The following is a 26,588-nucleotide window of genomic DNA, read 5'->3' on the forward strand; positions in this document are numbered from 1 at the left end:
CGTCTAATGCATCATGTGTTCTTTGGTTTAATTTAAAATAAGTTTAATGTCACTGAAAACTCTACAAAATTGCATTAAAGTAGGCAAAATTGTATATAATATTTTAATAATAAATTAACAAGAGAAATGTTTTTTTCTTGATCAAGTACCATTTTTTGAATGTAGAAAAATGGCCGATTATCAGGAAGTATTTCCAGTTTATTCAAAGTATTTTCTGGAGTCAGAAAACATTACATTTAGGCCTATTTTTTTGTTGTATAATTTATGTTATAACACAATACTTCTTTATAAAGATATTTCATAGACTAGGCAAGGCAAGTTTATTTATAAAGCACATTTCAACAACCAGGCAATTCAAACTGCTTCACACAAGACATCAAAAGCGTCATGACAGAGGAAAGAAAAGAAACATTAAAATAGATTTATTTTATTTTATTAAATTATTAAATCTGAACATATTTTAAAATAAAAAATAATTCAATTGAAATTAATTGAAATAAATAAAGTAAAAATATAAAAAAGAGTTAAAAAAAAAAAAAAAAAAAAGACTAGTCATTTCAGCAAAAGTATAACTGAAATACTGGAATACTCTTACAAAACGTACATGCAGTAAATTTGTAGGCTATGTTTTGATTTTTTGTATGATCTTTTAATTTCTCCACTCATTTATTCATTTGATTTAGATACATGTTTCTAACTCCTAAGCGGGTCCATGCTATGACTTGTGAATCACTGGTCCTTTTCCAGCATTTTGGTTCATTTATTTGTATTTGACTTCATTGAAAAATTTACTTATTTTCGACTTTTATTTTTGTATGAATAACCCGAAGTTTTTATTTGTTATTCCTATTGAGCTTTACACTTCCCCCAGAGGGGAGGCTCAAAAGAGCCAAATACTGTGGTCACCAAAAACAAATCCTCACGTAAAAAAAAATAAAAACCTTTAGCAGTGACGTCAGCGTAAAAGTGAAATTCCTGCCCGGAAGTCAGGATAAGGAAAAACGGGATGAATCATTTTGTTCAAAGTTTGGAACACTTTCTTAATGTTTTAGGTATTTTCTTTTTACATTTTAAATGATAAAAATCTAAATAATTTAAGATGTCCTTTGTTCAAGTCTCTCCTGCTCTCTTTATAGGCACACAATAGTACAGTTTGTTCTCTTAAATGACTCAATAGACAACTTTCCCATGTTGTGACATCAGATCTTTATTGAGAAATATGTAGACACTTCTCTAACTCGAAATGAGAAGGAGCTACGTCCAGCATGCATTTACCAACGTTTGCCTCGTGTGTGTTAGTGATTTTTATTTGAAAACACCATTCGATGAAAAGAAAGAAATCATTGCATATGTCTAAACACTCTGAATTTATTACATTCAAAGATATAAAAGCATGCCCCTTCATTGTGACAAGTTGCAGAGAAACGTCATTTGCAAAACAGGAAAAGCAGCAGAACACAGAGAAACAGATGACAGGACACAAAATCACATAGCCAGAGGAGTGCTTTGGTTGTTTTTCTTTATGGATGGAGTGGAGTTTCAAGTAGAATAACAAGGATCTATTTAACTAAACAGCGCAATCCGTCAGGACTGAACATCCTAACCATAATAATGCAATTCAATTCCACAGTGCTCCCTTACCTTTAGCTGCTATACCTCTCAGAACAAAGCGTTAAACAATAAGCCTAAAAATCCCCCTTTTTCATCCTTCTTCATTAGTGCTTTGCATGCAGGAAAATATCACAGTGATGAAATCATGTCTTCACACTATAAGAGCTCTCTTTTTGTTGGACATGAAGATGTGCCAGTCCTGCCAGTGGAGCGCAGTGTTTTGGACACATTCTCCAGCTGCAGTGCAGGTGAGGCCGGCGGGACAGCAGTGCAACCTGTCGCTGCAGCACACCGCCTGTGGAGAGGACACATGAAGTTTAGCAATGAGGTGGCCTCAAGTTAAAAAAGTATAAAAACTGCCTTTGTAAAGACGTTTAAGTATGAAAGTATAAAGGAACATTTCTTGCTCTATTCTTTCTGAACATACAGGAACCATTTTAATGTTGTAGGCCATCAAGGTGACTCAGTTTGGTTAGTCTCGTGTGTATAAATACAGCATATTATCAATTCAATTTAAAAGCTGTTCATGTGTTTATATTTTGAACAGCCATTCAAATATTTATTGAATGTATTGATAATAGAGAATAATGTTGCTGCTGAAGGTGAGGCACACTTAGTTGTGATTTTAAAATATAACATTGCAAGACAATTAATTAGAAGAGTATAATATATAGGCGATATTAGGAGAGTTTTAGAGGTACTAGTAGGTGTCTTTTAACACTGTGAGACAGCTAACAGATTGGCGGTTTCCCTTTGATTTCAGTCGTTCTGCTAAGCTACGCTAACTGACTTTCAGCATTATCTTACTTCTTCTGTGCACACAAGAGGATGGTATCAATCTTCTTAAGTACCTCTCATCAAGAAATCAACAAATAAAAGCTATTCTTTAACATGTTGAAGCTATAACTGGACGTCATACATTTGGAAATGGACAGCAGCCCCAAGTGGTGTCAGACATCTTGCAGCAGGTCTCTCCATCCGGGCAGCTTGTCTCGTCGTCACACTTGACGTCTTTGTGCTCTAAAGGTGGCAGCTGGGGTTGAGGCTCGGGCAGAAACACAGGAATTAGCGGCACTGTCTCCATCTCCAGCAGGATCAGCTTCCGACAGGAGTTGGAGGTGAGGTCGCAGGTGTAACCCTCTGGGCAGCAGTGTGTCTTATCTGGGCAGCACACAGCCTGCAGACAAGGCACGCACAAAGTTAGGGAACATGATATAGACCTTGTTTACGTGAGCAAACCCTCACAAAGCTGAATTACACTGAAGCTGCAAGTAGCTGCACTTTAATCTACAAAGGTATTGCTCACCTTCTCCAGCGGGCAGCATCCCCAGTCTCCCATGGACAGCTTGCAGCAGGTGGTGTGGTCGGGACATTGAGTCTGACCATCGCAATGCACAGACCCGGGATTAGCTGGGACGCTGGTGGTGGCTGGAAGTTTAGTGTACCACGGAATCACAACCTCTCCTTTAATGCACGTGTTCTTTTGCTCGTTGCACTTGTAGGTGGTGGGGCAGCAATGGTTTCCATCGGAGCAGCACACGGCCTGGGGAGAAGTGAGAGCAGAAGTGCAACTTTCACATCCTTTGCAAAAAAAAAAAAAAAAAATGCACCCTGTCAAAGCAATACATGAGATTCCAACCAAAGAATCATGAACATTTAGTCCAAGGAACTTGTTTTTGAGGAACTAACACTTTCCATTTCTCCTCTTTTGGTCCCACTTTTCACCGTGTCTTAAGACCCGTGATGTTTAGGCAAATAATTACGCCTACTCTACATAAAGACTCTACAAACATAAAGGTTACCACTTAGTTTTTACAAGTGGTGGCCAAAATGAAACGCTATGAGCACTCAACCAATCAGAAATGCTCATTCCCCCCCAAGTTCCTGTTTTTTCGAGAAGTAAAACCTATCAAGCAGGGACTTTTTGTGGTTAAAAAAAAAAAAATCCCTTCAAATAACCTTTGTCTGTACAGTGTGATCACATGCTTACATGAACCTAAACTTCTGTTACTTAAAAGTGAAAGAAGCAATAGCAGCAGTATGTTTAGCCTGTAGCTGATGTAAAAAAATATATTTACAAATGAACACAGGAAAGTAAGAGATGACCGCTACAGAAGGTGAAGTATAACAAAATGTAAAGTCATGATATTACTGTGGTTCACTTCTTGATGTAGAATACCATTCTCACCTCTGGCAGCGGGCAGCAGCCCCACTTTTGAGGTGTCTTCATGAAGCAGCAGGTTGTACCCTGAGGGCAGGTGGTGAGGGGGTCGCACTTAATAGCAACCTCCACTGTTTTATTCTCCCCGTCGTCTGTTGTCACCTCGTCCTCCGCCGGCTTCGTCTCACCCTGAGCCGTTGTTTGCAGCGTGGTTGTCACCTCTGTGAGTTGGGATTCAGTCTGCGTTGTAGTGAATGCCCTTGTTGCAAATGCAGGAATCTTCTGCTGCATGGGTGTAGAGCCTGAGCCTTGCTCACAGCTGAGGGTCGCGAGGTCACAGGTGGTGCCAGAGGGGCAGCAGTGTTCATGGTCGTCGCAGCAGACCGCCTTTTGAAATAAACAGAGTTAGGTTGGATGCATGAGGGAAAGGAAGTGTGGTGTGAAAGTAAATACAAAATCAAGAGCCAGTGAAAGAGTGGGAACATTTCTGCTCAAAATGCTCTTTTGAATGTAAGACTTGTCCTTACATTAAAGGGGACATATTATGACCTGAGTAACCTGAGTGTCTACTGACCCATAAAATGTGAAATAAACCCATCCAGTCCTTTGTTAGTCGTCTGCACAAGTCTTACAATACAGAGCAAAGGGCTCAGTTTCAAATTTGCTCTCCTTGTGATGTCACAGTGGGATTCTGGTAAAAAAAAAAAAAAAAAAGCAAACATTTGGCGCAGGTCTGCCATTTTTATCCTCGCTACAGAGGAGTGATGTCTACCGGGAAAACTTGGGGGGGGGGGGTTAGGGTGCATTTAAAAAGACACACACACCAAAACGGAGCGTTCTGAGAGAGCTGGTTTATACAGGGTCACAAACCTCCTCTGGTGCTTGATTCATGTTATATTTTGACCAAAGCACAGCACGGATGTTTCATTTAGACCACAGGGGGGCTGTTTGAAAAGTTTGAAAAGTGGGATAATATGTCCTCTTTAAATATCAGCTGTTGGTGTTAGCTTAAAATGTTCCATACTGTACAGGCATGAGGGCAGTAAAGTTCTTCCTCTCTGAGTACCTTGGCAAAGGGACAGCAGGCCCAGTCTCCTGTTGTTGTCTTGCAGCAGGTGGAGTCATCAGGACAACTATATGACTCGTCACATGCAACATCACCCACTCGAGCACCCTGCCGGGGGATTGTGGGTGCCTTCTTGACCATTGGCACAGAGCACGTTCCATCGTCGCAGGTCCCCGCAGCCACGTTGCATTTCTTACCTTTCGGGCAGCAGTGAATAAAATCTTCACAACAAACCGCCTGGGATCGACATGATCACGTTAGATGCATTGATCTCAACATTAAAAGTCAGAGTTTAAGATTCTGTCAGAAATATTACAGCTGAAACAATACCTCCGGTAGGGGACAGCAAGCCCAGCCACCTTCCTTGGTTTTACAGCATGTTGAGCCATCTGGACATGATGCTGTACTATTGCAGGGTACATCATTACCTGGGAACATAAAAACCACAGCAACTTCTCATGAATATTAAAAAAATATGCCCTCATACTGAGACAAAAATATGAAGATTTTTAAGGATAAAAACACGGCAAATTCAATTAAAATGTACATTAATATATAATATAATAAGTGACAAAAAACTGTACCAGTACAATGTGGTAACAATAACACAGCTTGAGTACAGCAAGGTTATTGTACAATTTTTTCAGATGTTTTTTTAGGAAGGTCTCCAATTCTGCAACTCTGGTTTCACACTTTTTTGTTAATGGAAAGCTGATAATGGGCAAGTTAACTGTTAACTTCATTTGAACCTTTATAGCCCTGTCAAGTAGTGATAGGAACACAGACAGTTTGTCTTGTCATAGCAGGAAATGCTGGAGCTTAAAACTTCAACACCCAGCTGACACACCTGTTCTCACATGATGCTAAATTTTTTTTGGTGTTTTCTTCTTGTTCACTCTTTGATGCATGATAAACTTCTAACCTGCGGCTGCCTGAGTGAAGGTTGAGAGCGATACTTCCTTTTTTGTTGAGGGAAATGTATTCACTGTGGTGGCTTCAGGGGTTTTTCCTGAGGCAGGGTCATTGTGAACTGTCTCTGCTGTCACTTGTTCTCCCTCTAAAAGTGGAAACACACACACACACAGGTTCTGCTGCATGAGCACATGCAGAATGAGATTTACACAATGATTCAGTTGAGGAAGTACATTTACTCAGAAAAACAAATCTGACCTTTCTGGTTCTCCCACTCCGCTCTGATTCGAGCAGGGAATTTGGCCCACATCGGAGACACTTTATTCGTAGAGGATGAAATACACTTTGATTGCTCGACATCGCATGTGTTCCCTTCAGGACAGCAGTGAATCTTATCGGAACAGCACACAGCCTGGTCGGACAATAAAGACACACATGGAGTTCACCTTTTACATGATAAGACACCATAAAGTCATGATAAGTGGACATAAAGACAGGAAATGCAAATCCCTGATTTGACTCTTACTCATTCATGCCTCACTTACATGTGGAGTAACATGTGGCTAACATAAAATTTTACCTATAAAACATGTTCATACCTTTGGAAGTGGACAACATCCCCACCCGCCATCTGAAGATTCACAGCATGTCGTCCCATCAGGACACTCGGTCACTTTGTCACCACACATAACTGTGGTTACAAACTCTGCAACAACATAACAACAACTAAATAAGTCATATTTCAAAAAGGCGTTTATCAATTGTTTAAAGGCTTGGTAGTTAAAGAAAATAAATTAATTTTTAGAGCACCTTTTAAAGCTCCCGTGAGGAACTTTTTGTTTGAGTTGTGTACATGTGTAGGTAGTGTTTTTGACAATAAATCTCACCCTGCTTTCTTTTAACAAACACATGTATCACTAATTTGTGAATATTTTGTATGAAGTTATAAAGAAGGTGTTTCCGCATCCAAATATCTCATGAAATAGGAGTGCATTGTGTGTAACTATAGTATTGAAAAGAAAAAGGTGTTTGTCAATAGGTTCAGAGGGATTGAACTGGCCTGTTATTGTCTCATCTGACATCTACGCCTTGGCAGTCGTTACAAGCATTAAAATGACTTTATAGAAATACTCAGTCTTTTTCAATTTTAGTCTGTTTAGTAAAAAAAAAAACTTCTCATGGGGGCTTTCAACACACCCAATTCCAAATGCTGTATTTAAGACATTTAAATGCAATGAGAGGAATACAACATAAAAACAAGGCAATATAAAACTACTGAAGTCAAAAAAAAAAAAAGTCATAACACTAGAAATGTTACAAGCCATGAATTAAGGAACTGAGAGTGAAAGTAGACCTTAAGCTTTTTCCGATATGCTGCTTCTCCAGGTTTTGTTTTGACTGAGCACAGAATAAGCAGACTATTAATGAATAATAGATATTCTATTAGGCCTGGATGATTCATGCCAGAGCAGAATATCAGCAAGATTCATATTCTTAAATAAATTCTTTGAATCAGCTGCACTTGTCTACATAGTCTGCTGTAGATTTGAAAATGAAGTCTGAGTCCAGGACCTCACCATGATTTTTGGCTTTGTTTGCGGACCTAAAGTGACATGAAAATGAACTTTAAATAATGCTTCTTTGATTAAAAAAACAGTTAGTTCAATTTCATTGTTGTTTACTTGAATGAAGTTTTTGTACTTCAGATCATTCATTTTTGTGATGCACTTACTCAATAGTAATAGATTAATGTGTGTTTTCTGCATAATAATGAAAAACATTTTGTACTTATCACTAAACTGAACAAGTGGGGTGTAGAACAGATGAGGCCCGAGGATTGAGCCTTGAGGAACTCCAAGACATGTTTGTTTATACTTAATAAGATAAGTTCTTGCACATTAACAGGCATGCGTATAAGACTCACTTCAGTTTAGAGCTGAGTCGAAAAGACCTTGATGTTTTCCTGACTGTCTGGTAATATGTTATTATTGTACTTAGTAAAGGAGTTTTACCTTTTTTGATGCAGGAGCGACAGTCGACACTGCACTGGTGGCCCTCTGGACAGCAGTGTTTCCCGTCAGAGCAGGGGACTCCCTTCAAGGAGTTAAGAAAACAATTAGAATAGTTCACTTAATAAATGCATTTCCTCTGATCACATTTTTAAATCTAAACGTTATCACTCCAAATAGATGCACTCGTAGGCATCTAAATGTCCCATGAAATTGAAGTGATAAAGTAATCCAGTAAATGACTATGCAGCATAACACAGGAAACTAAGGCCATTTTATTCAGTGCAAACAGATATTCAGCTCTGCTACATAATTTCTGACACTAGCAGAAATCTCATTCAGCATATTCAAATTTTGTTTATAGTGAAAGTGCTCAGTTAGAAAACTTCTTTTGTGAGAGACGGTAACCAGACTTCTAGAAATACATATTGCAAATGTGAACTCAAAATAGTCCAGCATGTATGAGTGGTCAACTAAAGGACACTATGAACTTGTTTTGTTATTTGAATAACCTAATAAGAAAGGGATGAGGGCATTTAAAAAAAAAAATCTATAGTCAAATTGTGTATAGTCAAAAACGTTTCAGCAGAATTGAAGTTGTATTGCATCCTTTTTTCTTAAAAACTGAACTACGCAGTATGTTGGTGTTTAAAAAATGCGTCAGGGTGTAACCATACCTATGTTGGACCAGGTTTAATTACCTGAGCTAAGGGACAGCAGCCAAACTTTGTCAAGGCCCTCAGACAAGAAAACTCAGCTGGGCATCGCGACTGATCAGGACATATGTTGTCATCCTCTTCCCCGATGTATGACTTGATCATCCTAAAGGACTGCAGGAACAAGGTGGGAAAGACAATCTTACAGCAGGCACGTTCATGTCATATGTCATGTTTCACTCAGTGTTTTAGATTTAAAACATCAAGATGGTTGTATTCTTACTCTAGAGAGTCTGGGTGTATTGGCAGAAGTTCTTTCTGTCCAGCGGACGGACACAGTAGCGTTCACACAGCTGGATGTTGCTGTGTCACAGAGTGTTCCCGCAGGACAGCAATGGTCATGATCCTCACAGCACTCACCCTACAAAGACAGTAGTAGTAGGAACAGTTTGACTAGCAAAGTTTTAAAAATGCTATCACACTGGCCAAATGAGGCCCGAGCTTTTATCTGGCTGATGAAGCAGTAAAACACCACTGAACATGAATAGAACCATTGTACAGCCATAATTACCTTTCTTTAAGAGTACAAAAGTACGGCTATCTCACATTTACATTTTACTACGTGATGGGTGTAGGGAGTAAGTATTTTACTAAAGTAAAGTCAGAGAAGGCTACTATCACTTAGCTGTGGTTTGCCCTTTTAAAAGGTAAAGGTGAGCTTCCATAGTGCATCCACACATACATTTAAAGATACATTCACATTTCTGGGGGAAGTAGGTAAATTAAGCTGCACCAAGGCTAGCTGTAGCCACCTTTAACTCGCTTGAAAAGGTTTTGTTGCTGTACCTAAATTAACTTTCATTAAGCTGTGTTTTGTTTTAACTTCACTGTTTTGACCACTTTTCTTTTAATTATTCATCCTAAGACATTAAATCCACAAACATGTCAGCAATGTAGATTCTGGTTTTCAGCTAAGTTTGAAGATAATTCGACCAACTAAAAGACTTAGAGCTGAAGTAGGTTTGATGTTTTACAGGTTGACTGTCACTTTGTACATATAGATAGGTAGAATGAACTTCTTCTGATTCTATTTTACACGACCATTCGATGACAAAAAGAGATATCTCGAAGCAAGACAAACCAAAATGAATGCTTCTGACTCTTGCAACCAAAAGTTACATCTTCAGTTTTGAACACATACAGTTTAAAGATTGTTTTTTAACAAGCAGGAGTAAACCTGTTTTATTTGTTTTGTGCAGTTAGTTTCTTTTGTAAGGATGACTCTCCTCTACACTTAATTGTAAAATGATCAATGTCTGGTGCCAAGATATCCAGTTATAATATGTGTAAGTAAAACGCCTCATTCCAAAAAGGTTACGACAGTTCATTTTGATTTATTTCTCCTGCCAAACATTTTGTATCTTCATAAAAATGCTTGGCATTCAGGAAGTAGGCCACAATAATATCTACCTGTTCAAAGGGGCAGCATTCATAGCCATTGATCGGGTCGTTACAGCAGGTCTGACCGTCTTTACATCTCCCTCCATCTGGACACTCATGAGCACCGACCAGGGCCAGGAGAGCGCAAAAAAACACAACCCACCTCTGCATCTGCACACAGGAAGGACACACACACATTAACAGAGCGCTTCTTTAATGAAGGAAAAGTGAAAGGTGGAATTCCCCCAAACCACAGTCAACACCAGAAATGTGATTTTGCATTAAAATCTGCAACCCGATCTGCGGAAGAAAATTGATGGATGGATGGATCTGCAAAAACTATTTAACACGTATAAGTGTATAAAAACAGATAACACAATGTACAGACTGTAAAGGTTCCTTTAATCCTTTGTTCCTGTTTTTTGTTTTCTCTACTTCGAAATAAGCAAGTCAAATCCGGAGATAATAATTATTAGAAAAACAACTCCACCCTTTCAGTTTCGTTCAGTTTGCACAACGCGTCAACGGAATGAAATCAAATAAAAAAGCGCACAATGGTGGAACAGTCTAAAGGTGAGAGTCGCGGTGTTATTGTAAATTAGTAAATAATTGTGAAAGGTTGTGATAATTAAGTTTCTTTTTTTTTTGTTATTAATGTAGGCCTAAAAAAGGTTAAAAAAACAAGTTTATTTATTTCTTACCTTGCTATAAGATTGAAGAGCTGCTGTGAATAGAAAGCTGTTTCACAAGTGTCTCAACAGTCACGACTAGGGATCACTAATCATGACCTGCATGATATGAAAACCTAAAACACGCCCCCGAGAGACAGAGAGAGAGAGAGAGAGAGAAAGAGAGAGAAAGAGAGAGAGAGAGAGAGAGAATATGCAGCGCCTCTCCTGGTTTCTTCATTTCACTTTTTACTTAAATGAGTTTGCTCCCGTTTCTGCACTTAATCAGGTTCAAGTTTGACTACCGGGTTCTCGTGTTTACATGCCGACAGCTGCAGAGCACCACATTGACGTGTCCAGCAGGCGGCGCCACAGCGACTGCAGCGGACAGGGTTGCGAGGGGGGGGGCGGAGCCAAATGAATTCCGCTCCGTCACCGCTGATCTCTAAAGCATGTGCACCGGCCTTTGCGTTCATTAAACGCCCTACGCAGTTTGTGTGCAGATCAGTGACACCTCCGTGGGCTGTTATGCGCACAATCTGTGACTTCTAAAATGCCCTGCTGCGACTCTTGCAACAACATGTTCACGGGTCGACCACCACCATGGATTTTAGCGTCATTAGCTCTTGAATGTAATCGGTATTTCTTTTCCTGAAATGGGCCAAGACGCCACAAAAAGCAACGCTGCCAGCTTAAATTGAGGTGAGTGTTTTGCGTGTTAGCCACACAAAATACACAGTGCTAGAAATGCTATCAAGCAAGCTACTCACTTAGCATTGTTAAAAAAAAAATAAAAAAAAAGATAGCTGCATGATTTATATCAGTCAGGCCTGTTTCAATGCTTTCAAAATATTTTCAAATATTTTTTTTTTCAAAATAAAATTGAGTTAAAGAATTCAAATGTTGTTTTAAACCTAAAATTAGCTTGCCAACGATGGAGAAATTAAAAAAAAAAAAAAAAACTGTGCCTGAACTGTAGGTTTTATATTTATTTCTGGAGACAACGTGATAAGACTTTTTAAGACATTTTATAGTTTTTTTTTCAATTTGTGTCCTTTAAACGTGTGAGGCTTCTTCTTAACGTTGGGTAATGAAGTTGAAGGTTGAAGGTGACATAAAGACCTCCTCCCAACCACACACACACACACACACACACACACACACACACACACACACACACACACACACACACACACACACACACACACACACACACACACACACAATGTAATAGTTACATGTATGGTAGTTTTGGCTACTCAGGTAGAGGAGTTCTTGTTTGTCAAGGAATGAATTGTCCAGAGCCTTTCACTGTCATTCTGAAGAGTAATTAAATCCAGAAATACAACCTCCCAAAGGAAACAAAAGACAGCCACACAGGCTGGAAAACAGTGTTTGAAAAGACTGTTACTTAGCTAAACGTGCTCCCCAAAACTCATGTTTCATTAGATTATTCCACCTGTTGGTCCCAGACTTCCTGACATTGTGTAGACTTTCTTAAAAACAAACAAACAATGAACTCTTATTTAGAGTCATTGCAGCCATGAGGACAATCTTGAACAACTCCCTGTTTATCTACGTGCCAGTTGTTCACTTTCTCGGTTGGGGATGGGTCTCTCTGCTGTTGTGCGTTTTGCACATGCTCATTGTAGATAAGTTATCGTAATGTTTTCAACGGCCCCCGTTACAGCAACTCCACCTAAGACGCAACCAGCTCACATTAAAGGAAGTGCAGTCTTACTCGCGCGTGTTCTCGTCCCGTTGGACGCTTTTTGTCGACGCGACACTAGTTTGGAGAATCCCCCGGAGGAGCAGGCGTTACACAAGAAGTTATTTGACGTAACAGCTCACAAACCAAGTCACAAACCGGGTGTTCGGTTACAACGCTAGTCAGTTGTTTTACATGACATCCGGCCACAAAGCCTCCACTGGGTCAGACAACACCTCAAAGGAGATAACTTACAGAACATTGTGTCTTCTTTGGAGTAAAGTGGTGTTTCTTTTCTTCTTCTTCTTCTTCTGTGACAGGTGTGCAGGATGGGCGAGCGAGCTGTCAGCGGCCCTGTGGCTGCTATCTCACCAGTGCAGCAGATGCTGGCTTCTGGCACCGGGGCCCTCCTCACATCTGTCTTTGGTAAGCAAATGGAGACAAATTCTACCAGAAGAAAGTTGGGTCTGTCTTTAGAAGTTTCCTAAACAGTCAGTTTTTTTCCCGTGAACACACTTTGTTTTTGTTATGTCACTTCGTTACCAGTTTCTTCGTTACTTGTAAACCTAAATAGAATTCTGCCTCATGGTAATGTCAAGGTTTTACCTCAACATTGTTCGAGATGTGTTGATTCAGCATTTGAATTACAGTAACAGTTGTTTGAGTTATTGATGCAAATACTAAAAACACCTGCCCGACAAAATATATCCTCAATATCTACCAACAACTTCATGAATAGAGGATTTATTGCAGGACTCTAGCATTAGACCACATTATTGTTAGCCTGGTGTAAGCGAGCCACAACAACACCTTTGTTATTAATAAATTTGTCAATGCATTCGTTCACAGTCACACCGCTGGACGTTGTGAAGATCAGGCTGCAGGCTCAGCAAACACCGTTCCGCCAAGGTAAGAGAAGCCGCTCCACATCTTTTGGATCTTACTTCATTAAAGCTCCTGTGAGGAACTTTTCATTTGTGTTTGTTTGGCGCCCCCATGTGGACAAAAAAAGTGGACACAACACAGCGTCAGCATCTTATCGCTTTTCCTATTTTGTGTTTAAAAAAAAAAAAAAAAAATCTCATCCTGCTTTCAAATGTGTCAACTGATCGAAAATATTTGCTGTGATTATTGTGATCGGAGCTGTTTCTGAAGCAGGCTTTTACTCATGTCGTCTGACACCTGCAGCAGCTACAGACATCAAAAATAACTATTGAGAAAAAGGAAATGTTAATGCTGATGGTCTTGTTGGCTTTTGATGGTCATATAGCGACAGCAGTATTCATTTCAGTCCGTTCAAGAACTCCACGCGGGAGCTTTAAACTCATACTACCTGCTTTGCCTTTAACCCCTGCTTGTTGATGCCTCGTGGAGGTATCGTGATGCTTCTTTAACCCTACACATGACCTGTGTGTGTGTCTGTATACGTCACTGTCTGTCCTGCTTTTGTGCTTTGTTCCATAGCGTTAGCCCGTGAAGCAGCTCCTTGGGGTGACATCATCCGCCCGTCCAAGTGTGAGTATCTGACCTGCCGTGGCTGCATGCAGAAACGAGGACGTTGTTTAAAATGAACACAGTCGTCCAGCAAAACTGTGTGTGTGTGTGTGTGTGTGTGTGTGTGTGTGTGTGTGTGTGTGTGTGTGTGTGTGTGTGTGTGTGTGTGTGTGTGTGTGTGTGTGTGTGTGTGTGTGTGTGTGTGTGTGTGTGTGTGTGTGTGTGTGTGTGTGTGTGTGTGGGGGGGGGGGGGGGGGGGGGGGGGGGCACATGCTCAACTAACCAAACCTCACGTGCCAACAAACAAACAAGATGACCTGTTTGCATATACATTCACATGTTGTAGTGTGAGTGTAGAAGTTCAGGATGTTGATCTTGTTATCTAGTCTTATTTGTTTTCTAATGTACAGGATGGCTTTAAACCATCATTTCATGCTGACAGAGTTTCACAGTTTCAACATTTCAAACAACAAAACAGCGATGGAGATGTTCCCTCGTTACATGCCATTGTTTACAACGTTACTGTACATCCTTTCTGAAAGTATTCTTCACTCATTTACCTTGGATCCTGTCCTGAGCAAATATTATGCTTTGTTTCCTGCAATGATTCCTCAACTCGGAGAAGCTGGTTGTGAAATGATTTTATTTTTATTTTTTTGGGGGGGTGGATCGTCAATAGTCTATCTTAAACCAGCTCTGGACAAACAGACAAAGTAAGCAGTAGGCAAGGACGTCAGCGGTGTTATCACCTGAGTGACTCTATGGTCATTGCCATGCCGTGTATTATCAGTCACCTCTCTGTTAGGGAGGGAGGGGACAGCTCAGTTTAGAAAAAATGAAAACACACTGCAGAACAAAATGTGGAAACATGAATTTCAGGAATAGAGTTGATGAATGTTTTTGTTTTTTGTCTCATGTTGTAAACTCCTCTAACGTCTGCGTATTGTGTCTCTCACAGGGAAGTGTTTCTTGTACTGTAACGGGCTGATGGATCACGTCTACGTGTGTCGGAACGGAACCAGTTGTACGAGCTGGTACAAAACACCCACGCATTTCAGCGGGACGCTTGTGAGTCCGAGTACAGCTGTGGCTTTTTGGTTTGACGCAGTGTGTGTGTGTGTTTGTTATTCTTCACACCATGAGTGACATGTTTGTTTGTTTGTTTGTTTGTGACTCAGGACGCGTTTGTGAAAATCACTCGACATGAAGGACTCCGGTCGTTGTGGAGCGGTCTGCCACCGACACTGTGAGTGTTTAAACTCTCATCGAGACTGCACACGTCGAATTCATTTCTGTTAGTGCGAGGAAGATGTTTAAATAGTTAGTGATTAGTGCTGTCCACATTTTCTTTTTGAAACCTTTGTTCATTGCGTGTGTGTGTGTGTGTGTGTGTGTGTGCAGTGTCATGGCTGTACCTGCCACCGTCATCTACTTCACCTGCTACGACCAGCTGAGGGACTTCCTGAGATACGGTCTGGGTTTCCAGGGGAGTCATATCCCTCTTGTTGCCGGGGGTCTGGCCAGATGTAAGTCAATTAAACCAGGATCAGATGTCCTGATTGTATTACGTTAACAGGATTCTGAAGGCGTGTGTGTGTGTTCATGTGTTGCAGTGGGTGCTGTGACGGTGATCAGCCCTCTGGAGCTCGTCAGGACTAAGATGCAGTCCCGTCGGCTTCCCTACAGCGAGCTGCGGGCGTGTATCCGCTCGTCCGTGGCCCAGGACGGCCTGCTGTCTCTGTGGAGGGGCTGGGGTCCCACCGTGCTCAGAGACGTCCCCTTCTCTGGTGAGAGCTGCGCCTCACAATCCAGACGAATGACACTTTGAACCCAAGAAGGGAACGTTTCATCCTCTTTTGTGTTGCCGGTGTATTTCCACTCTTCTTTGATACTTTAAATACGTCCCAAAAATGTATATTGTAGCCATTAGATCACTTTCTTTACACCTGTATCTGTGTGTGTTTGTGTTTTGCAGCATTGTACTGGTTTAACTATGAGCTGGTGAAGGCCCACCTGTGTGAGAAGTCCCAAGTGACTCAGGCCAACTTCTCCATCAGCTTCACAGCCGGAGCCGTTTCTGGAGCTGTGAGTACTCAAACTGTAATGTAAAGAAAAACCTGTTTGAGAGTTGTATTTAAATGATGTCCTTAATGTGAGTGAACAGAGACTTAACTAAATCAGGCAACAACTGGTTTGTGTACATTTTTATTTCATCATCAATGTGTGGCACATTCGATTTTTCAAATTTAGCCAAAAACCCAAAAGTGAGTTCTTTAAACTGCAGGTCTTTTTAGCTTTTGCATGCTCCTACCATCACACAGAGCAGGGTATAAACCTCTGTGATTGGATGTTTATTCCTCAAATGCCCTGCCATAACCCCGATAAAGGCCACAAGCTAAAACGTGTCGGTCTAATGAAGTTAATAAAGTTCATCGTCGTACTACGAGTGTTGTTGGAGTCTCTCACTCTCCATGCACCTCTGTCCAGATGTTCTCCAGTCTGAATACACTCTGGCTTTGAGATCTTTCTCCCTTTTGTTAAACTGACTTCACTTCACTAGCTGAACTGAATAAATAAATGTGTCCCAGTGACCTCATAATTCTCAGACACCAGATAACAAGCTTTCAAGGTTGAGCTCTGTGAGCGCTCAAAGTATTTGTCGGGTTATTTCAGAGAATCAGGCCGCTCGACGCTGACCCACATTCACACTGTTGTGTTTTATTGCGCAATTAATGGATCTCAGCCCGTCTGATATGACTGCTGAGCCTGTATATGCACTTACTAAACAGTTAGAGGTGTAACAGCTGCCTGCACCTGAGTCTTACAGAACATCATATGGCTTGTTTTTTTATCCTTCATTGTGTCCAGATTGCTGCGATCCTGACGCTGCCGTTTGACGTGGTGAAGACACGGAGACAGATTCAGCTGGGAGAAATGGATACTGTAGGAGGTTTGTACTCATACATGGTGATACAGAGTGTTAGTTAGTTTTAGGGTTTATTTCTGGGCTTTTGATGCTTTGAGAGACGGGACAGTAGAGTAGGAAATCAAGAGGAGAGAGTGTGGAGTGATATGTCTTAAAGGAGGGTGGCTGCTTTTTGAGGACTACAGCCTCTGCAGAACTGAACCCTGAGGCCGACCGGGGCCTCAATACAGATAGTTATTTATTGTGTAATGTATTTACATCGTTGTGTAGCATGTTCTTCTTCTTTTTTTTTTTTTTGGTGTAGCATATTTCTAAGCATATTTATTTTCCTCCTAGTGTGCTCTAAGAGAACCACGTCCACATGGCACATCATGAAAGAAATATGGGCCGAGCTGGGCTACAGGGGCCTTTTTGCAGGTACTGTACACTTAGTTTTTATTTTTAGGACTTTCAATTTTTATTTTGCAAAAAAAAACAAATAAGCGATAACATATGGTATACATCTGTTTATTACAAATACCCTCTACCCCACCCCCACCCCCACCCACACACAAAACTGTAACACAGTGGGGTCAGCGGGTCCTTTCTTCTACAGTGGCTTAGCATATAAACAAACTTAAAAATAAGAAATACAAAACCAATGCTAATTTTCACACTTGAGCTTCATTCTGGCCTGTTAATCACATTAAGATACACTTAGTTTTTTTGTCAAACATATTTTGCTCTCTTTTCTCTACCTCTTTACCTTTGGTACTAGATAACAATGTGTTTACAACCAAGTTGACAACAGCTAATCTCTGATAGCCGACAGCTAGATTGGGCTTCATGTGTTGACGTGAAGAATGGCTCGTGTGTTTATTGCTTTTGTTTGTATTGTAAAAGTAAGATAATGAATAGGATTCAGGGTTATGTGACCGTAAACCACTGCTGAACACCTTTTTGTATTTTCCGCAGGTTTCATGCCCCGGGTGATCAAGGTGGCCCCGGCCTGTGCTGTCATGATAAGCACTTATGAGTTCGGGAAGGCTTTCTTCCAAAAGGTGAACCTGGATCGAGACGGGCCGCTCTCCTAAAGGCTGTCTGTGCAGGAGGTTCTCCACAGCAGCACCAGCAGACATTGTTATCAGCTTAGTGCTCCTCAAAGTATAAAGAGGGGGAAGAGTTGAGGAACAGGCGTGGCCTGGACTTGGGGTTTGAGTGAACCCAGAAGGAAAGATGCGTTAAGGGAAGCTTCTTCCTGCAAATCTGCTGTCTTGGAAAGTTCACCACAGACTGTGATAAATCATCCTTGAACTTTTTAATGAGCTTGAACAAAAAGTCGACACACCGAGAGATACTCTAAGACTACAGGCTTGATGTGTGTTGATTAGTAGGTAAACGTCTTACATGTACCTTTTAAAAAGAGAATGATTTGACTTTGCTTAACAGGAGAAACCTTTACCCCCCCTCCCCCCCCCGCCCCCAAAGAAACCTGACACATCTGTGCACAAACATTACAGGTTCAACACCACCTTTAAAGACACTGAAGTAACTGACCTTTGATGCGGGACAGTGGTGGGAGGTTTATTTTCTTCATGGACTGACTGCATGAGCCTCAGGAAACAAGAGAGTCCAGACCAGGTGCATGGTGGGAAAAGAATCCCGCACTAGCATTTACTACACTACCCTGCATTCCTGTAACAGTAAAGCATGATGCATCAGTCAGTACATGACTGACAAATCTGTTAAATATGGTGGAGAGGTTTGGTCGTTTGTAGCACTTGACATTTGCAAGATTCATGCTGTGAAATACAACCATAGAAATGACAACAAGTTTTATTCTTAGTTAAATGTAAGCCTTCCTGTATGTTATCATAACGGTACAAAGGTTGGGCTTCATAAAAAAAAAAAAAGAGCCTTCTCGGACAATGTGGGATCAACTGTGCATGAATTTAGCATTTTAGCTAAAATGATACTGCAAGAGTTCATGAACATGTCTGATTTATTCTGTGAATGAATACCATCACAAGTTATAAGGTGATGTGTTAAAAAAAAAAAAACTACTCGAAAGGCTTCCTGGTGGTGACATGTTTGAATTTCTTTACTACAATAACATTTCATTAAAGATCTACTCCAACATTGCAGCACACAATCATTACATGTTGCTGCCTCAAAGGTGGTAATGTATGTCCTTTGTTTATTTTTTAATAAATGAAATGTGATTAAATGTGAAAGACAGCTTCTTGTACTACTTGTGTGATTAATTCGTTAATAAGTTATAATAGAGCATTATCGTTTAAATTAAAGATATAAGGCTTATGAGCTTAGTAAGAGTGGCTGTGGCTCAGTGGTAGAGTTGGTCGTCTTTTAATTTGGAAGGTCAGGGTTTGATCCCCAGCCCCTGCAGCCGCATGTCCGCTGTGTCCTTGGGAAAGACACCTAACCCCAAATTGCTCACATTGGTACATCAGTGGTGTGTGAATGTGTATGAATGGATAAGTTATAGACACTTAGCAGCGCCTCGCCATCAGTGTGTAAATGGATAAACACACTTTGAGTAGTAAGAAGACTAGAAAAGCACTAACAAAAAATTATATATACAAAAAATTAATTTAAAGTAGTCTTTTAAAGATGTATTTTCTGGTCATGTTACAACAAGTTTGTAATTTACGCGTTGTACGTTTCTTTTTCTTTTTGTTAAATGTTGAGAAACAGCGGCATCTGGTGTCTGCAGAGGCACATTACACCTTCTGGGTCCTAACTCTCGGGGGAGGTTCTTCTCTGAGGAAAATCCCGTTGAATCCCGCGATATTTGGTTTTGTATATAACCAAAGTGTTCCTCCTTCGTAGGCCTCTTTCAACCGGATTGGAGACGACATGGTGAGTGCGACCTCCTCTCAATTTACACTACGAGCTTTTAATCTGTCAGTCATCTAAAGCATCCGTAACATTTGAGTCTTCTGGGTGATTTATTTAACCTTTATACTACTATTTGAAGTGGATGATTGTGTTATTTCACTGAACGCTGCTTATAGAAAACAATGTAAAGGCCGAAAAACCGGCGACGCGGTGTAAGATGTTACCTAGTTTAAGGCTATTTCTTCCGGCTTTAATCTTACAACATGGGTGGTACACACCGTTTATCTACTACATATTTATATATTAAAACCCTGACCACTTAAAGTAAAGCTTAAATGACTGGTAGATGCACACTCAGGGTGCTAAGCTATTCATGCTAATAACGTGGCTGACCTGAAAATTACTACTCAGTCATACTTCGTGATGACGTCACTGGTCAGTAACGGTATGGTTAGTATTGCAGACATGATGTCCTGCAGTTTGCACCCACCCGTTAAGTTCCCGGTTAGGAAGTTATCACTGTTGGCAGGTCATATTTAAGCAGGTTAATGAAAACGGTGACAGCAAGGGGCCACATTCATTTAATTCTCACTGCCGGAGGGCCAAATTGTAGAATACAAAAACGATTAGTCGATTATTTGTCAAATTAACTCAACACATACCAGTGATCAAATATTATTATGGACATACTTCTGGTTTTCATGCAAGATTTTGTCATGTAGCCACTCAATTGATGTGTATAAAATGAACTGGAGGGCCACATGCGGCCCCCCATGTTGATGGGGGGGGCCGCATGTGACCCCTGGGCCGCCAGTTGCCCACCCCTGCTATAGATCAGAGTTTACCAAGTCTGAATATCAGATACTTTCTCTCTACATATCTGCCCCAGAAATAAATTTTACAGTTTTAAAACTGTTCTTTGAGGCGCTTGCATTTCTCAGCTTAACGCATGGCCCACACTGTCGACCAATCAGGATCACACGACTGCAATCCAGATTTGACTATTTTCTAGCTGATTCTTTTAATGCATTGTTAATTTACAATAGTTTAGATTTAATGGAGTTCTGCCTATGATGAGACTCTCGACGGGCGGACAGAATGGGTTTATCCCCCTTGCTGAATGTCGAGCACTGAGCGCAGTCTATACAACAGCACAATCTGCAAACTTAAGAGTTGGTAACTGCTGACGTTGCCATACAGAGCTCATCCTGCAGGCTGTCCACAACTGTTCTTGGCCTAATGTCACAGTAGGCACCGCCGACTCATGCCTGTTTTCTCCCTCCGCAGTCTCACCGTAAGTTTTCGGCTCCGCGCCACGGCTCTCTGGGCTTCCTGCCCCGCAAGAGGAGTCGTCGTCATCGTGGTAAGGCCAAGAGCTTCCCCAAGGATGACCCCTCCAAGCCCGTGCACCTGACGGCCTTCCTGGGCTACAAGGCCGGCATGACCCACATCGTCCGTGAGGTCGACAGACCCGGATCAAGTGAGTGGGATCAGACTGAATTTCTTTTTCTAGTTATGTTTGAGTGATTTAACTGATGTTTATATTGTATAGAGTTCTGCCTGTGATGAGACTCTCGACGGGCGGACAGAATGGGTTTACAGCCCTTGCTGAATGTCGAGCACTGAGCGCAGTCTACGCTACTTAAAAGACATCGAAGTACTCCATATCAAATCTGACTGTCATATTTTCACTTGCAGAGGTGAACAAGAAGGAAGTGGTTGAGGCTGTGACCATTTTGGAGACGCCTCCCATGATTGTGGTTGGAGTTGTGGGATACGTGAACACCCCCAGAGGTCTCCGTTCCTTCAAGACCATCTTCGCTGAGCACGTCAGTGATGAGTGCAAGCGCCGCTTCTACAAGAACTGGTGAGACATTGCATAAAATGAAGTCTTGTAAGAAGTGCTTGAAGCAGTTAGTTGCCCAGTGGAGATAAAACAAGTCGTGTGTTTTCACTGAGTGAGTCTAACATGTCGGTGGCCTCTGTGGCAGCTCCGCTCAGGTGCCCCGCGCCCTGATGAGCTCCGGGCTCCTCTGGCCGGTGGAAAGTGCTTCTTAGAAACCGTTGCCATGAGCCAAAATCCTCACTAGCTGATGTAGCCCCCTTATCCACACGGAGGGGGAAGGCGAGCAGCTACGCACTGTGTTCTTCCGCTGGCCCCTCTGGGGTTATGAAGGACCAGTGCCAAACTTTGTCCTCTGTGCACTGCGTGCTCTCAGGTACAAGTCCAAGAAGAAGGCGTTCACCAAGTACTGCAAGAAATGGCAGGATGATGAGGGCAAGAAGCAGCTGGAGAAGGACTTCAATTCCATGAAGAAGTACTGCCAGGTCATCCGCATCATTGCCCACACACAGGTTAGTTAAAGTCCTACATGGGATTTATTTTGTTTCCAGCTTTGTCTGTCAGTGATGAGACCACGGACCTTGCGTCAGGCATGGCGCCTGACAAACATGAGGATACCTTCCATGCTGCCTTCCTTCTGAGACTACACAGATAAATGATTCTGCTGTTTTGAGGTTGTTTTTTTCTCCCTCTTCTGACCTGAGGTTTTCTCCTTACAGATGCGTCTGCTGCCCGTGAGGCAAAAGAAGTCTCACCTCATGGAGGTGCAGCTGAACGGAGGCACCATCGCCGACAAGGTGGACTGGGCCCGCGAGAAGCTGGAGCAGGCCGTGCCAGTGAACAATGTGTTCACCCAGGACGAGATGATCGATGTCATCGGTATCACAAAGGGTCACGGATACAAGGGTAAGATGATCAGGATATCTCCAAATAAAAACTCATCCTGATCTGAATCAATTGGCCTTGAATACTAAATCTCTCATCATTCCAGGTGTCACCAGCCGTTGGCACACAAAGAAACTTCCCCGCAAGACCCATCGTGGTCTCCGTAAGGTGGCCTGTATTGGTGCCTGGCATCCTGCCCGCGTGGCCTTCTCTGTGGCCCGTGCCGGTCAGAAGGGTTACCATCACCGTACTGAGATCAACAAGAAGATCTACAAGATCGGCCAGGGCTACCACACCAAGGACGGCAAGCTGGTGAAGAACAACGCCTCAACAGAGTACGATCTGTCCAACAAGAGCATCAACCCCCTGGTACGTTCTCGTGTCTGAACTGTGCTTTCAGTGCAATGTCCTACCTGTGAGCAGAAGCTGTAACTTTTATCTTTTCTTCTTAAAGGGTGGCTTTGTCCACTACGGAGATGTGACCAACGACTTTGTCATGGTGAAGGGCTGTGTTGTGGGGACCAAGAAGAGGGTGCTGACTCTGCGCAAGGTGAGGACACATGTTGTCAAGATTAACGGAAGTTTAATCTTTGATACAATTCTAGTAAAACTTCAATATTGAAACCTGTTTCAATACCACAAATCAACATCCAGGCACCAAATTTTGGAGAGATTTAATTTGTAAGCAGACTCCTGCACACTGATCATGATTCTACAGCATTATTTTCAATGGAGATGGTAATCTTTCACTTGTGGCAGATTGTAAACGTGTATTTTTTTTTTTTTTTTACTTCTCAGTCTCTGCTGGTGCAGAGCAGCCGTCGTGCCCTGGAGAAGATCGACCTCAAGTTCATCGACACCACCTCCAAGTTTGGTCATGGCCGCTTCCAGACCGTGGAGGAGAAGAAGGCGTTCATGGTAAAACTTGTACTTCTATACGTCTCTGTATTTCTACCCTGGTCAGTGTCGCACATCTTGTTACAACTTGTCTGTGAAGAATAAACATGGAGCCCATAGAATCTCTTTTAGGATTTAACATTGTCATAAAAGTGATGAAGTTTGATAAACTTGCTGCATTATTGATGTTTTCCGATCCTCCTGCACTGTTCGTAACCTGGTTCAGTCTCAGTATGAATTTGGGTTCCATTCCAGTGCTAAAGTGAATTCCAGTGAGGCAGGGGAGCAGTGCCTGTTTGTGCTCGCTCCCTGTTCACTCTCTGGGAACATTTGCTGCTCATGGCTAAAAAAAAAAAAAAGCTAACCAAGTATTATCATAAAACTGATGGCTATGTTTCTGTCTCTCAACAGGGACCACTCAAGAAGGACCGCATCACCAAGGAGGAGACTGCTTAAAGTCTCGGTCCACGACCAAAGTCTCTGCTACATTCACCATCACCATCTTTACTGTTCTGCAGAGTTATTTAATAAAAAAAGAAACCCAAACATCCTGTTAGTGTTTGTCTTTATTACATCAGTCATGCATGGATACTTTCAGTTCAGCTATTATAAAGAATCTGCTTATCTTCATGTCTTGCTTGGATTAATAGATATTCGCTACAATAAACTAATTTGACTATTAAAACTTGTAAATGATGAAATACTGTAAACCTTATTTTGATAGGCTTATGATGTAGAGGCATCTGTTCTTTCCTATGGAGAACAGTTACATGAAGGGCTTTTTATTAACTATACAAGTTTATACTATTGAAAATGAGTGTACAGTAGAAAAACACCAAGATGCATACTAAAACTGAGATTGAGTATGAAAAAGTAGCACACTGGTTAAATCACAGTGCATTGTGGCTCTCTGCTCTAACTGCAGCATTACAAGTAATGATGCTGAGATGCATTTTGTTGCCAATATTAAAATGTGGCTTTATTGGAACTCCTACATTGCAGTTGGGTTACTGTACTGACTTCTATCCCAGCACTGGTCACTGAGCTGGTTAAAGTCCCATCTGTGCTGCAGTTGAAAAGGTTGACATCAGCTGTGATGAGAGCAGCCACCTATGCAGAACTGATGGACAGCGAGACCCTGTGTTTAGCTAACACTGCATGTTTGAACAGGCTATATGTGTCCTTGAGCTGTTAGCCTTGTATTCGGCTGACATCAGAACTCTCGCAGTCACAGTACGGTAATTAAGCCCCGACATCATCATCTATTCTGACTCATCACTGCCAAAACTAAAAGCTCCTGTTCAGCAGGTAATGAGGAAGACCCTGAGAGGGCTCCGAGGGCCGTTTAGACATCTTGCAAAACGCCTCCCTGAGACTTCTTTTGCATAATATTCAGCTCTCTTTGCAGAAATGTGGATTTCCTGTAAGGATTTCCAAGGTCCCATCTCATTCCCATTAACCCGCAGTGCAGGGTGCCGAAGGACAATTGTTCTCTGCCGAGCTGCATTTCAAGAATTTGACATTTTCTCCACTGAAGCAGTTCTGCTGTGAAAGAAACACTGGAAATAAGCTGTTCCCTTAAAGGAGGGAGGTGTAGAAGCAGCCGGGGTGAAGCCCTGTGTCACCGAGGCCAGAGGACGCTCACGGAGATGTTGCATAACGACCTCCACAGGCTCCCACCTCTGACCCCTTCTGCCCCACAGAGATGCTGCAGTTCAAAGCTCCCACACAGCTCTGCTTTACATAACGCCCTCTCCGCTAAATTTGACGGTTAACGGTCCACAATTATACCGTTAATTGCCCCCTCAGTCCCGCTCAGGTGAGGTTAGGTGTCCCAGCAGACACTTTCTTAATGACCCCGTGCATCTGTTCAAACAGCAGCGTCTCACACGAGCCAGTCTGCTCCATTTTTACCTATTAGCTCAGTGCTCCATCATCAAAAGGAGCTCTCCTCAGAGGCTGGAAGCAGTGCAGCAGGACGAGTTTGGAAACTCTTGAAGCAGTTTAAGAGTATGAACCATAGACCGAACGAAACATGGACGTGGTCTCAGTGATGTCACCCGTTTCTGCTGCGGACTTTTAAAGCCAGACAATGGCGCTCCCATATTTGCGAATATTTTGTCACCCTAACTTCAATCTTTCTCCAAACAGTCAAAGTGGTAGAGTTGAGGCGGGCCTTAATCCTCCTGGTAAACAGCTGCAATACACCCACCTGTCAGTCAACTTAGTCCAGCTCCTTATTATGCAAACGTATCCAAAATGAGTTTTAACTGGTCAAATATATATAGTTAGGCCTACAGTAATTAGTCAGAATACACAACATGTCACATATTCTAATATAAGAGATTTACAGAATCTAATAACTACACACTCACTGTGTGATTATGTTTCGCAATTATGTTCAAGATTGACTCCATCTCTTTTTAATGATCTGTCTTTGTCTGTATTCTGTGTCTTAGTTGTAATTTTTTTGTCTTTCTGGCCACTTTCTGTTTGTTTTTTTGATTCTTATAATAATATTGCGTTGAGGTAGTTTTGCTCTTTGTGGTCATTTTGCAATTTTTTTGTGGTCATGTTTATTTTCTATTCCAGTTATATGAAGTATATGTGTGCATTGTTTCTGATGTTTTGCATCACTGTTTCACCGCTTTAGTCTCGTTTGTGGTCATTTTTGTCACTTCTGAGGTTGTTTTGTGATCCCATCGGTTTGCCTCTTTGTTGTAAATTTGTGTATTTTATCCTTCGTGTGCATCAATTTGTGGCCACTTTTCCATATTTCTTGTTGTCTATGTGTTTGAATTTGTCAGTTTGTGTTACTTTCTTCTTGTTCTGCATCATTTGTGTCTGTTTCTAATGTTATTTGTCGTCTGATTTTGCAGCCAGTAGGTCTGGTCAGACACCCATGATACTAACAAGCAAACGGCCCATCACTTACTGTCTCTTGTAAGGGGGACACAAGGGTCGGCCAATCTGGTTCAGGGTGGGTGCAGGACCACCCCTGGGCCCCACCTCTGGTCTGAATCAGTTCGGTCCTCCATCATGTTCAGTGAGCTCTCCTCAGAAGCCAGACTGATCTGTGTCTCTGATCTGAATTTTATGAATGTTTGTGTGTGTGTGTGTGTGTGTGTGTGTGTTTGTGTGTGTGTGTGTGTGTGTGTGTGTGTGTGTGAGCTGTCCTGCAGTGGATCCTCGAGTCCAGTCCTGAGGTAGCAGCTGTTGCTAGTGGGCCGGCAGCCAGGTAACCACGGTGCATGCTGGGACAGTAGAGAGGAGGGCCAAGTATTTGTGATTTACGGGGGTGTGTGTGAGAGTGTGTGCAGCTGCTTCTACATGTAAGTAGGTGTGTGTGTTCATCTGTGTGTAGGCGTGTGCCTTGGCATCGGCTTCAGCCGGCTGGCACAGAGTCAGCGGGGGAAGTATAGAGGTCCTGCAGAGCGAGGGAAGTGACCGGGTGTTGCTGCGGCGGTGAGACTG

The 26,588-nt window shown here is 41.9% G+C and overlaps 3 protein-coding genes and 2 non-coding genes across 6 annotated transcripts; 4 read left to right on the top strand and 1 right to left on the bottom strand.

The window, feature by feature from the left end:
* Positions 1-1,189: 1,189 nt before the first annotated feature.
* grna (granulin a) lies at positions 1,190-10,714 on the bottom strand. The gene is made up of 14 exons (XM_020652708.3): positions 10,557-10,714; positions 9,886-10,026; positions 8,699-8,836; positions 8,461-8,589; positions 7,763-7,844; positions 6,350-6,456; positions 6,009-6,162; positions 5,761-5,895; positions 5,169-5,266; positions 4,839-5,075; positions 3,800-4,159; positions 2,918-3,154; positions 2,531-2,788; positions 1,190-1,906 (listed from the first exon to the last, which is right to left on the bottom strand). Exons 2-14 carry the CDS (start codon positions 10,024-10,026, stop codon positions 1,763-1,765), a joined length of 2,220 nt encoding a protein of 739 aa, XP_020508364.3. The 5' UTR covers positions 10,557-10,714; the 3' UTR covers positions 1,190-1,762.
* Positions 10,715-11,005: 291 nt separating this feature from the next.
* On the top strand, positions 11,006-18,864 carry slc25a39 (solute carrier family 25 member 39). 2 transcript variants are annotated; one of them, XM_020652718.3, is made up of 12 exons: positions 11,010-11,225; positions 12,552-12,657; positions 13,081-13,140; positions 13,696-13,746; positions 14,684-14,793; positions 14,904-14,971; positions 15,127-15,251; positions 15,339-15,512; positions 15,701-15,810; positions 16,594-16,675; positions 16,988-17,068; positions 17,606-18,864. In XM_020652718.3, the coding sequence occupies exons 2-12, from the start codon at positions 12,561-12,563 to the stop codon at positions 17,722-17,724; spliced, it is 1,077 nt and encodes a 358-aa protein (XP_020508374.2). In that variant the 5' UTR covers positions 11,010-11,225; positions 12,552-12,560; the 3' UTR covers positions 17,725-18,864. The 2 variants fall into 2 exon arrangements, with proteins under 2 accessions (XP_065820333.1, XP_020508374.2); XM_065964261.1 differs by lacking the exon at positions 13,696-13,746 and having other exon boundaries at positions 11,006-11,225.
* A 525-nt stretch (positions 18,865-19,389) lies between these two features.
* rpl3 (ribosomal protein L3) lies at positions 19,390-23,662 on the top strand. The gene is made up of 9 exons (XM_020652715.3): positions 19,390-19,510; positions 20,777-20,969; positions 21,188-21,356; positions 21,709-21,844; positions 22,052-22,238; positions 22,324-22,586; positions 22,672-22,767; positions 23,016-23,135; positions 23,526-23,662. The coding sequence occupies exons 1-9, from the start codon at positions 19,508-19,510 to the stop codon at positions 23,568-23,570; spliced, it is 1,212 nt and encodes a 403-aa protein (XP_020508371.1). The 5' UTR covers positions 19,390-19,507; the 3' UTR covers positions 23,571-23,662.
* On the top strand, positions 21,888-21,979 carry LOC114921225 (small nucleolar RNA U83B). The gene has a single exon (XR_003809516.1). It is a non-coding gene; the product is annotated as a small nucleolar RNA U83B (small nucleolar RNA).
* LOC114921224 (small nucleolar RNA SNORA54) lies at positions 23,316-23,446 on the top strand. The gene has a single exon (XR_003809515.1). It is a non-coding gene; the product is annotated as a small nucleolar RNA SNORA54 (small nucleolar RNA).
* Positions 23,663-26,588: the final 2,926 nt, after the last annotated feature.

Source organism: Labrus bergylta, chromosome 16 (genome assembly GCF_963930695.1).
Source record: "Labrus bergylta chromosome 16, fLabBer1.1, whole genome shotgun sequence".
NCBI classification, from domain to species: Eukaryota; Metazoa; Chordata; class Actinopteri; order Labriformes; family Labridae; genus Labrus; species Labrus bergylta.

What these genes read in the sequence shown, in the direction of transcription:
- rpl3 (XM_020652715.3), top strand. An exon ending in AAAGGGTCACGGATACAAGG is followed by an intron (nt 22,239 to 22,323) that starts GTAAGATGATCA and finishes TCATCATTCCAG; the next exon opens with GTGTCACCAGCCGTTGGCAC. An exon ending in GGGTGCTGACTCTGCGCAAG is followed by an intron (nt 22,768 to 23,015) that starts GTGAGGACACAT and finishes TTTACTTCTCAG; the next exon opens with TCTCTGCTGGTGCAGAGCAG.
- grna (XM_020652708.3), bottom strand. Translation starts at nt 10,026, where the DNA reads ATGCAGAGGTGGGTTGTGTTTTTTTGCGCTCTCCTGGCCCTGGTCGGT. An exon ending in AATGCTGCCCCTTTGAACAG is followed by an intron (nt 8,837 to 9,885) that starts GTAGATATTATT and finishes CTGTCTTTGTAG; the next exon opens with GGTGAGTGCTGTGAGGATCA. An exon ending in CTTGCTGTCCCCTACCGGAG is followed by an intron (nt 5,076 to 5,168) that starts GTATTGTTTCAG and finishes TGTCGATCCCAG; the next exon opens with GCGGTTTGTTGTGAAGATTT.
- slc25a39 (XM_020652718.3), top strand. Translation starts at nt 12,561, where the DNA reads ATGGGCGAGCGAGCTGTCAGCGGCCCTGTGGCTGCTATCTCACCAGTG. An exon ending in CCGGAGCCGTTTCTGGAGCT is followed by an intron (nt 15,811 to 16,593) that starts GTGAGTACTCAA and finishes CATTGTGTCCAG; the next exon opens with ATTGCTGCGATCCTGACGCT. An exon ending in CTACAGGGGCCTTTTTGCAG is followed by an intron (nt 17,069 to 17,605) that starts GTACTGTACACT and finishes TATTTTCCGCAG; the next exon opens with GTTTCATGCCCCGGGTGATC.